General features: G+C 50.3%; 1 protein-coding gene across 2 annotated transcripts in view; it reads left to right on the plus strand.

Moving 5' to 3' along the window:
• The window catches only part of COL4A2 (collagen type IV alpha 2 chain), a 206113-nt gene that overhangs the window by 166016 nt on the left and 28057 nt on the right, over positions 1–12040 (plus strand). For both annotated transcript variants that reach the window (XM_024230971.3, XM_054529224.2), the window contains exons 29-32: positions 1687–1908; positions 6797–6958; positions 9107–9277; positions 10499–10642. In XM_024230971.3, the coding sequence (XP_024086739.1) occupies positions 1687–1908; positions 6797–6958; positions 9107–9277; positions 10499–10642 (699 nt within the window). The remainder of the gene's footprint in view (positions 1–1686; positions 1909–6796; positions 6959–9106; positions 9278–10498; positions 10643–12040) is intronic.

The raw sequence follows: 12040 nt of genomic DNA on the forward strand, positions 1-12040 counted from the left end.
GAACGCCAAACGGGGCTCCCCTGTAGGGGGGAATGGATGGGATGTGCCCATTGTCAGGTGATTAGACAGTTGCCCACGTGAGTTGGGAGCCTGTTCTACCATCAAATGTGAGCCCTTATGTCGTGAACAGGGAGGCTAGGGCAGGCTGGGGGTGGGTGGTGATTGAGGAACTGATCAGTTTCTGAAACGCATGTCACTTTTTATGGTGCTGTCGCCACATGCAGAAGAGGATAAAATGCCCAATTCAAGGATTGCAAAAATCAGAGAGTCTATTCCAGATCTAAGACCCACACATGCAAACCCAAGTGCACGGCTCCCCGGGTACGGTTTGTAACATTGCCAGTGAAAGTCATGTCTCTTCATTTTGAGTAAATCACACCGTTAAAACTCTGAGTACGGTCTAGCTGATTGACGTCAGGTTAATCCAGATCCTTTATTCTGTATTCCAGTCACTCCCAGCTCACAGGCAGGGATGGCTGTACAGGCCCAGGAGGGCCCAGGGCCCTGCTCATTGGATCTTTTTGGTGGGATACACCCCACAGAACACAGAGAACGTTCCCTTTTCCGTATCCATACATAGGAGTGCCAAGCCTGCCGTGTACTTGATCCTGTCCCACAGAATCACCTGCCAGTCTCATCGTTGCAGGCTTCGCTCCTGCATGCACGGTGGGGGTGGTGGTGGCCTCAGAAGCCTTTCCTTCTGAGCACAGCGTGACTGTCAGCTGTGGGAGTTCATTCTGAGGCCACGTCAGGGTTGACTGCACCAAAAAAGGAAGTGACCTGATGAGATCATTTTATCCAGTGGCACCCACAAAAGACACAGGACAGCTGCCTTCCCTCCATCCACAGATGGGACTTGATGATTTTCTTTCTTTTTTTTTTTTTTGAGACGGAATCTCGCTCTGTTGTCCAGGCTGGATGGAGTGCAGTGGTGCGATCTCGGCTCACTGCAAGCTCCGCCTCCCGGGTTCACGCCATTCTCCCGCCTCAGCCTCCTGAGTAGCTGGGACTACAGGCACCCGCCACCACGCCTGGCTAACTTTTTGTATTTTTAGTAGAGACGGGGTTTCACCATGTTAGCCAGGATCGTCTTGATCTCCTGACCTCGTGATTCACCCACCTCAGCCTCCCAAAGTGCTGGGATTGGGACTTGATGATTTCATGGTCAGTACAACAGAGGGGTGTCGTTCCTCTCTGAAGCGTTTCCAAGCTGACAGTAACGGGTTTCTACCAGGGAGATGTTACGGCAGGCAGCGTTTTGGCTCTGACGGCCCTGTTCGTTCCTGCCTCCCTGGGATTTTCCATCCCAAAGTGCTGTTCCTCACTCAACACAACCTAGAAGGTCCCACAAAAAGCTATTCTTTGGGGTTTATTTGCAAAGCAGGGGAACCCATGAATTATGCAAATCGAGGTCCAAGGAGGCGTTCTTATGGGCTTGTCCAGCTTCACACAGTTTTAGGGCTGGGGGCCAGATGGCGGGGGAAGCAGAAGAAACATAACCGACAGAACGACGTGGCGAAAGTTGTAGGTTCCAAAAAGGGCGACAGGGACAAGGGCTCGAGCTGAGGAATGCCTTCTGAGGACCCCATAACCAAATTTTTGCTGTTTCCAGCCTCTTTTTGACAGTTCTCTTAGAACGTCACCATGCTAACTTGTGGTTTGGGGCCCACCCATGTTTCCTTTTAGGGTTCATAGGACCCCGAGGATCCAAAGGTGCAGTGGGCCTCCCTGGCCCAGATGGATCCCCAGGTCCCATCGGCCTGCCAGGGCCAGACGGGCCCCCTGGGGAAAGGGGCCTTCCTGGAGAAGTCCTGGGAGCCCAGCCCGGGCCACGGGGAGATGCTGGTGTGCCTGGACAGCCTGGGCTTAAAGGCCTTCCTGGAGACAGAGGCTCCCCTGGATTCAGAGGTGAGTGCCCCATCAGGGAGCCGGGGGCCCCATCCCAGCTGCACAGTGGCCTCCAAGGGTGACCCCAGTCCCTTCCAGGGGATTTGGTAGGAAGCAGCAGTGCCCTATGGTGCTTGCCATGCATTCCTTCTCCCGTGGCCTTCCAGCGCTCCTTTAGAATGTGTCTGTCACACACTGTGATTACCCACGGTAGCCGGTGCGGTCTGGCCATCTGAGAACTTTGGCAGGTGTGGATTCACTGATGTAGTCTGTTGTCAAGTTGCATATGCCTGGCCGTGACAGGGGCCGTGACAGGCTCACTGTTTTTCTTGGCAGAATCTGTACAGTTGGTATGAAGAAAAGATGGGCCTGGCCATGCTTAGTCAGAGGTGAAGAAGGAAAATAGGAATAATCTGGAATGCAATTTTATTTGTGTAAAAATTAATATATTTTTTAAAATGTCTTAATGTTGTTTACAATGTTATCAATGTATCTCTATCAAAGTAGACAGAGCATCCATGGTTTCATGAGTGACAAGGCACCCAGTGGCTTTAAGGGTTCAACTGATGCCAAATCAACTTTGGGAACCCAAGCCCCGAGCTTTAATGAAAGATGATGCCATGGACAGCAAGTGTTCTCACTGGGTGGACCCCAGGCTGGGGATTGCTAGATCATTGGAACCTGCCATTCAGTGTTCCAAATCAAAAATGAGGCTGAGCACGGTGGCTTACATCTGTAATCCCAACACTTTGGGAGGCCAAGGCAAGAGGACTGATTGAGCCCAGGGATTCAAAACCATCCTGGGCTACATAGGGAGACCCCATCTCTACAAAAAAAAAAAAAAAAATCAAATAATTAACTGGGCATGGTGTTGTGCACCTGTAATCCCAACTACATGGGAAGCTGAGGTGGAAGGATCACTTGAGCCCAGGAATTGGAGACTGCAGTGAGCTATGATCATTCCACTGCACTCCAACCTGGGTGACAGAGTGAGACCCTGTCTCAAAAAGAAAAGAAAAGAAAATGCGGGATAAAACTGTGACTCGATGCATTCACTGTTTATCTGTTGATGGCATTATCGTTAGTCCCTGCTGCCAACCCCAGCCCGAAGAGGCTTCTCTGTGCTGTGGGAAGCAGTTGTCACTCCCCTGATTCTGCCATCAGCCCACATCAGGCATCCTGAGCGAGATGGAGGCTAGGCCTCCACTGTCAGGCGAACCCATGAAGCTCAGGAGCATGAATTGGTTTGTGGATGAGCCTGTCAGATTCCTAGCAAGGCCTGGAGGGGTTGGGACCCAGGACAGGGGAGTTTTCATGATGATGAGGCTGATCAGCTCCCCCAGGCTGTTGATACTAGGGAGTGCCCATGGGTGCCACAATTCACCGAGAGAGCAAGGAAGAGCCTAAGATGGCCGGAGTGCATGCATGCGCACACACACACACACACTCTCACAGTCACACTCATGCACATGCACGCTCACACATGATCACACACACACACACATGCACATACCCACACACGTGCCTATGCACGCTCACACATGATCACACATGCACGTACCTACACACGTGCCTGTGCATGCTCAAACATGATCACACACTCCATACACACGCACGTACCCACACACGTGCCTATGCACACTCACACATGATCACACACACACGTACCTGCACACGTGCCTGTGCATGCTCAAACATCACACACTCCATACACACACTCACGTACCCACACACGTGCCTATGCACACACACACACGATCACACACATGCACGTACCCACACACGTGCCTATGCACACTCACATACGATCACACACACGCACGTACCCACATACGTGCCTGTGCACACTCACACATGACACACTCACATACACACAGGTACATACCCACACGTGCCTGTGCACACTCACACATGATTGCACACTCACATACACACATGTACATACCCACACACGTGCCTATGCACGCTCACACATGATCACACACTCACATACCCACAGTGCCTATGCACGCTCACACATACACATCCAACCCTGAACCAAGCCAGCTAGAGCAGGTCGTTGGGTAAAATTACCAGGATGAGGAGACCTCGTGCTCGGCCATCCAGATCTCCCCTTTTGAGTCCTACTGACTCTCCAGGTCATTTATGGAAGATAAGGTGCAAATCAGCGCTGTCTGCAGAAACCGAGGACTTGGCGCTGAGAGATGGGGCTCCGTGTGTCAGCCTTCCTGGTGGGCACTTAAATGAGTTCACAGAAGGCAAAGTGAAGGACATACGTAGGTGACTCGAGTGTCCACCGTCGATCTGTTCTGCAACCCAGCTGTCAAAATCCTGCCCCAAGCGCTTTGACATAAGGGTGCTTCTGATAGAATTTTTTTAAAACTTAATTACTTCCTGCAGGCTTCAGAATGTTTGAGCATGAAAACAAATGGCAGCAGGCTTACTTTCGATGTCTGATTAACGCCTTCACCAACTTTACCTTTATGGCAAGCCTCATATGCCTTGTTAGGCAGAATGTTTTGGATGGTAAAAATCCTGACTCCCAAAGCATCAACATTCCAAGTAACTATTTCAGTTTCATTTCCACTCACCAATGCTACAGGAGCAGCGTGCAGCGGGTCCTGCTTCCGTTCGACTGGCTGTGTGGGACAGCCACAAACACACACAGGTGCACCCTGCACTTCTGAGTAGAATTCTCTCTCAGAATAAAGTAATTCAGACGTCCACAGATGAGATGTGATTTCACTGAGGGAGGCTGATTTTTAGCAGTTGTTCCTTTTTTAATAGATAGTCTATAAGTGGAAACTGACCTAAAATATTCAGCTCCAAAGAAATAATTACAAAGCACCTCGGTGCCTGATTTTTGCAAGGCAGCCCCTGCTGGAGGAGCGGGCATTCATGCACATTCACCCGCAGACTGTGCTGTCTGCTTCCAGAAGGGGAGGAGGGGTAGCGCTCAGAAGCACGCCCAGACTGGCTTCAGCCCTGCTGGCCCCTGCTGACCCCTGCTGAGGCCATCTCGCCTGCTCAGCCCCCAGGTTCCCCACAGCCCGTGTCCCTGGGTTATGGATGTTACCATGTGTCTGTCAGATCCCCACCCCATTGTTCTTGTCAATGAGCAGGAGTGGGGTGGACCTGCCATCACCGCAAAACCTTTACAGCCTGCAGCGCTGCCTGCCTACTCTTCACAACCATTGGCACCCACTAATAATCCATTTCCCCTGGAGCTCTTCACCCTAAAGATAGAAGACCAAAAAATAGAAGTGTCCTCATTTCTCACAGTACTACCGGAGGAGGTGAGAATCGATGCATCCATGCATCTCAGAGAATCTTATTTCAGACCTCGGCTTCGAGTGCACCTCCTGCTCAGTCAGCTCTATCCCTTGCTGCAGGTTGACGCAGTCAGACAATGCGCAGTCAGCAGCCTGACTCTCAGTTCTGGGTTGGTCCAAGACTGACGGGGTCCCTTTTGTCACTGCCCCCTCCCGTGCATCCCCCTGGCTCGTCTGCCTCCCTGTCCTGGACCAGCCCTGCACACCTGCAGGATGGCTGTGAGGCTACGTGAGAGTGTGGACCGGAAAGTGGTGGCAGGAGTGTGCACCTCCGGTGTTAATAATTGGAGAGCAGCTCACGAAGAGAAGGGGAAATGCCTGAATATAAGGAGGTCCAGGGAGCTGGTGTTAAAAACTAGAAAAAAACAGATGCACTTAGTATCTGACCACTGGGCAGGACAGGATATTCCAAACTTAAAATGAAGAAAAGAAATCACACATGTGCACACACACCCACACACACACCATATGAGATTTGAATACAAAGGTTAGTATCCTGCACATGGAAAGCAAAATTAAAGTTTGAGCAGCAGAATAAACTTTACAATAGATATGAAGGAAAATTCATCAATGTATATGAGGAATACTAAAATCTATCAGGAAAATATAAAAATCCCCAAAGGAAAATAGGAGCAAAGAGGCCGGGCACGGTGGCTCATGCCTGTAATCCCAGCACTTTGGGAGGCCAAGGCGGGCAGATCGCATGAGCTCAGGAGTTTGAAACCAGCCTGGGCAACATGGCGAAACCCTGTCTCCATTTAAAAAAGAAAGAAAGAGAGAGAAGATATGAGCAAAGAACTAAAACTTCACCAAAATCAATAACCAGGAGAAAGAAACATAGATCATAATGAAGAACAAGCAAGTGGTTCCCCCGACACCACGTTTCACTACATCACGACTGCCAGGGTTCTGTTTTGCTTTGATGCTAACGCTCAGTGCTGGGAAAACACTGGTAGAATAAATGGGTGTAGACTTTCTGAAATCAGCGTGATGTATCTTTTAAAAAACATTAAATTAGTGTTTGCTTTGATACACGATGTCAATTTCTCAGGCAGTTTCCTAAAGAAATTACCTACGACATGGACATGGATAAACATAGCAAAAAAAGAAAACTCCCCAGCTATTCCTGACAGTGCTGTTTGCAAAAGTGAAAAAAATGGGGCGGATGCGATGGAATACATTAAATGTGTCCAGATGATAGAGTTTTATTCATGTAGTTATTTTAAATGTTTGCAAAGTCTATTTTTAAATGTGGCAAAATGTTCAAAATATAATGTCAAGTGAAGAAAACTAGGTTAAAACTATACTTACAGTGCCATGTCAACTCTGCAGATGTCTAGTTATTTATAGGAATAGAAAAGGGCAGGAAGGAAATACCCAGTGGTAGTCATTATCACTGGGTGATGGTGTGCGTTACCTTCATTTTATCCTTTATACTTCCTTGTGTTTTCCTGATTCTCTAGAGTCCAGAAAAGCATGAATTACTCTTTTGACAGAATGAGTGTGTGGAGGGAGATGCTGTCTGTGATGAACAGTCCAGAGTTGGCCCCCACAGCTCTTGTCTCTGATTCCTGCAGGAAGCCAAGGGATGCCTGGGATGCCAGGGCTGAAGGGGCAGCCAGGCCTCCCAGGACCTTCCGGCCAGCCAGGCCTATACGGGCCTCCAGGACTGCATGGATTCCCAGGAGCTCCTGGCCAAGAGGGGCCCTTGGGGCTGCCAGGAATCCCAGGCCGTGAAGGTAAGACTCCAGCCCTCCCATAAACGAGTGGGGTCCTCCCTGGTCCTGCCAAGAGAACAAGCACTGTCTTCTTGTGGAGCTCTCAAACTCTGTTCCATGGAACCCCTTAAGAGCTGCAGGGGTTCCCAAACCAGAACATGTATTTCACCTAACAAGGAGACACAAACAGCCTGAGACATCGGCTCATCCTCTGTACCTGTTGTATATATTAAGGATCTAGGGAAGGTCTCACTGGGAAAAAAGAAAAAGAAAGACATTCCCCCTACAAAAGTTCAGAATCACTGCTCTGATGTGGAGAGGAGAAATGGTTTTATGAAAGTGCAGGGTATGGGGTTGGAAAGGCAGGTGGCTCCATCAGGGAAACCTGGAGTAGATGGGCTAGAGCAGAGGAGCGGGGAGGGGAGCCTCAGCTGCATGCCCACCACACAGGCCAAGGCAGGTGGCAGAGGTGGCCCAGAAGGCAGGCAGGGCACAGCATCCATGGGCATCGCCCACCGCTGCCCAGGCCGCTCTCCCACACTCAGCACAGCCAGTTCCCAGACTCCTACACTTCACGGTCCAGGGAAACTGTCAGTGCTGGTTGGAGGAATCAATGTACTTTCCCACCTTTTTGTTTTGTCCAGAAAAACAGCTTTTTAAGGAAGTGTTGTATGTCACCAAAGGGCACCGTAACTGAAAAATGGGAAAGACACAATTGCTTAATAAGGAGTGGTCTCCATGGACCACGGTCACCTTTTAGAAACTCTCGATCTTACCATAGTTCTCTGGTTTGCCGCAGTCAGGCAACAGCTTTGTCTAGGACCTTAGCGGGTCTTGCTAGGGAACTGCCACTCCACTTGAAGACACACACTGGCTTCCCCCATGTGGGGCCTCGCCTGTGTCCAAGAGCTGGGGGCTGGACTCAGGTAGGGCCCGCTCCCCCATTGCCACACTAGCCACTGGCTTCCCGGGGTAGCAAACCTGGACCGGAGGTTCAGGCTCCTATCTCAGTATCAACAGGGCCGTGCTGGTTCTCAACTGCTGAGAATCAGCTGAACACAGCGTCATGTGGTGCTTACGAGACCCATGGGAAAGCCTGTCCTGAACTAAAGCCTACACTTTAGGTGGGGAGAGAGACACACACATTAAAAGGCTCCCACTTGGCCCGGGCAAGCCAGCAGAGTGACAAGGCCACGCGGTCCCCGGTGACTCAGAGGAGGCGGGACAGGCAGGTCAGAGCAAGCCCAAGGGGAGAAGTGCCTGGTGCCAGCGGGGGAGAAGGCTGGGACTGGAATGTGGGGTGCTCTCTAGGAAAGGGGGACCACCCCAGCAGAGGCAGGCCAGCGGGGGAGAAGGCTGGGACTGGAATGCGGGGTGCTCTCTAGGAAAGGGGGACCACCCCAGCAGAGGCAGAATTGCCCAGGGAACACTTTGGAGCCTGTGATCCCCAAACCAGCTGAGGAAGAGAGCCTGATTTGAGGGGGCTGGGGGTTTAGATAGGAAGATTAAGCCAAAGGTTGGGAGCAGTGAATGCTGGAGCTAAGGAGTTGAAGCCCCGAGGCAGAGGGGGCCTTTGGCAGTTTTTAACAGAGAAATGCATTAAGAAAGGATTTTAGGGACCCAGCAGGCAGCCCTTGGATGGCTGGGAGTCCAGGGAGGCGGGAGGACAGCTGTGGGCTGGGAGCTGCTAAGCTCACGACAGTGACAATGGTGAGATGGGAGCATGGAGACCAGAGAGGGCAGCAGCAGCAAATGGGCAGCTGGAGGGTACCCCCAGACTAACTCCGGGCTGGAGCCAGTGATGGTCGCGAGGAACAGGCCAGCTCTTGACTAACCCCAGTGACCATGCCCCGGCCAGAGCTGGAAGGCCCCCCACTCACATCAGCATCCACACAGCTTTGTCCCTTGGCTTCTGAAGGCTGCAGTGGGAAAGCCATGTTGGCTGGCACCCCCCAGCACAGCCTCAACCTCCAGATACAGACCTCTCCAGAAAGGCCAGCCCCAGGGTCCCGCTCCGGCCACACTTTGGAAACTCACCCCAACATGGCGGTTTTCCACTTTTCTTCTAAGAAGCTTTTCTTACTGAACACTCGATGCCGTAAAAGCAGAAGAGAAATTTCCCCTCTGTGTGTTTGTCCACCCTCTTTGATTTGTTCCTCTTCCTGACAGGTCTGCCTGGTGATAGAGGGGACCCTGGGGACACAGGCGCTCCTGGCCCTGTGGGAATGAAAGGTCTCTCTGGTGACAGAGGAGATGCTGGCTTCACAGGGGAGCGAGGCCATCCAGGAAGCCCTGGATTTAAAGGAATTGATGGAATGCCTGGGACCCCCGGACTAAAAGGTAATTGTGTGGCTGTGACCAGGGATTTGGCGGGGAGGTTGGGTCTGATCAACTCTGACCTGAGACGGCTCTGCTGGGCGCCTCTGTGGGCCGTGGGGCTGGCCTCACACTTCGGCAGATTGGAGGCCTTGGGACTCTCCTGACCCAGGAGACAGCAGCCCTGGGACAGCTGGTTAATGCTGCTTAGACGCAGGTGGGACCAACGTGCCTGACAAAGCCAGTTTATGAATTTACCAAGACAAACTGCTCCTGCCTGGGAAACATCGTCTTATTGTAAATATTACCATCTGCACAGGGAAATTTGTGGGGAGGTCCACTCAGGGGCCTAGATTCAGATCCAGAGGTTATTTGGTGAATTTGAAACCAAAGCAAAGTGGTTGGTTACAGGGATAGGTTTATTTCAGCACAAGCAGGCCAATCTAGAAGCAGAGCCCTCCAGCCCATGAACGTTGCTAGAGACACACTGTTCTTCCGTTGCTGGAAACACACAGTTCTGTCCTTCCATTGCTGGAGACACACTGTTCTGTCCCTCCATTGCTGGAGACACACTGTTCTGTCCCTCCGTTGCTGGAGACACACTGTTCTGTCCCTCCGTTGCTGGAGACACACTGTTCTGTCCTTCCACTGCTGGAGACACACTGTTCTGTCCCTCCGTTGCTGGAGACACACTGTTCTGTCCTTCCGTTGCTGGAGACACATTGGTCGGTCCTTCTATTGCTGGAGACACATGGGTTGGTCTTTCCATTACTAGAGACCTATGGGTCTGTCTTTCTGTTCCTGGAGACACCTTGGCCTGTCCTTCCGTTGCTGGAGACATTGGTCTGTCTTTTTGTGGTCCTGTGTCGCATTTCCATGCCAGGTGCAGTGTTACTGCTGCCTTCCTTTCCAGCGCGCCCCTCTGCCTTTGTCTTGATGGGCCTGTGGGCCAGTGAACCTGCATCATCTTCAGATTTCCCTCCTAGTCTTCCTGTCTGACCTTTGTGTGTTTCCTTGTTGCCAATGTCTGGTCTGAAGACAGGCTGATTCTGGAATGCTGTCTGTTAACAGCAGAAGTCAACAGAGAGAAGTTGCTTAGAAGATGGTGTCCCCGGAAATCCCTATCTTAGGTTCAGAATCTTCTCACTTGAGTGACATTGCCAAAATGTTACGGAGATGTGAGACTGAAATGTCCCATGCATTTTATTCGTGTCTAACCCAGCACTTTTCTCTTTTCCTCTGAAGGAGATAGAGGCTCACCTGGGATGGATGGTTTCCAAGGCATGCCTGGACTCAAAGGGAGACCCGGGTTTCCAGGGAGCAAAGGCGAGGCTGGATTTTTCGGAATACCCGGTCTGAAGGGTCTGGCTGGTGAGCCAGGTTTTAAAGGTGTGTCCCTCTCTTAACATCCTCCTTAGCTGGTCATGGTGGCATCCTCCTTACCCTTTCGTGGTGGCATAACATTGCCCAGAATACATTTTTGAAAACCTGTGCATCCAGGAACCCTAACGCTAGACAAAACAAACAAAATGAACTAACAAAAACTCAAAGGCTTTATCCCTGCCTCAACACACTGACCATGTGGTAAGGGAATAATCCTAACCAAAGGAAACTCTAGAGAACCAAAATGATGGCATCGCTAAGAACCAAATATGTCATGAAAACATATTCCACCATGATTATACCATGGTAAACACGAACAGGCAGCGGTGAAAAGCAGGGGACAGGTGAGTTCCAAGAGAAGGGAGTACCACCCGGCACAGGAGGACACAGCTTTCCAGGTGGAAGGACATAACATGGTGCCAGAGAGAACGTGGTCCACACATGAGGTGGGTTCAAACCCTCACATGGACAGGCATCTCAAGACCCCCCACATCAGGCCCCTTGTTCATTGAGTTTATTACTAACAAGTCACATTTTCATGACTTCTGTTCAGATGCTTTTGTTCTGAAATAATCACAGTGGTCTCTAAAAACTTAATGACTAAGAGTGTGTGTTGGTGAGGAGGTGGAGAAATGGGAACCTTCACAGGCTGCCAGCAGGAGTGTAAAACGCTGCAGCCAGTGTGCAAAACAGTTTGGCAGTTCATTAAGAAACTAAGCATAGAGTTACCCAGAAGTTCTACTCCTAGATGAAAATCACTGAAAACGTAGGTACAGACAAAAATGTGGACACAAATCTCATGGCAGCATCCTTTATAGCAGCCATAATTGGAAACAGCCTGAAAGTGCATCGACTGATGAATGGATGAGTAAAATATGGCAGAGCTGTGCAAGGGTACATTCAGTGCTGAGGAAGGATGGGGCTCTCAGATATGGCGCGTGGGCAAGCCTTGAGAACACTATGCCACGTGTCGTCTGACTGCGTGTATATGAGATGTCCCCAGTAAGCAAGTTTACAGAAATGAAAAGTGGATTCGCAGTTTCCTAAAGCTGAAGGGTTAGGGGAGAATTAGGGAATGGCTGCCAACGGCTCCAGGGTTTCATTTTCTGGGATAAAGTGTTCTCAAGTTAGATGGTGCTGCTCGCTCACAGCTCTGTGAATACACTAAAGTTATGTAATTGTTCTCTTTACTGGAGTGAGTTGTAGGGTATATAAATTATACATCAATAAGCTGTTTTAGAAAACCTTAATTACTCTCCAGAGTTACAGCTTTTACAAATTTTCAGCAAAATAAAAATTGCAATCTAAGGTGCTCATTTTTTTTAAGATTTTTACTCACACTTGCGCTTTCAAATAGTCTTCCTGTTAGCAGAGATTTCAGGCTACTTTAGGCAAAAAAAAAAA

This window comes from Pongo abelii, chromosome 14, assembly GCF_028885655.2.
Source record: "Pongo abelii isolate AG06213 chromosome 14, NHGRI_mPonAbe1-v2.0_pri, whole genome shotgun sequence".
Classification (NCBI taxonomy): domain Eukaryota; kingdom Metazoa; phylum Chordata; class Mammalia; order Primates; family Hominidae; genus Pongo; species Pongo abelii.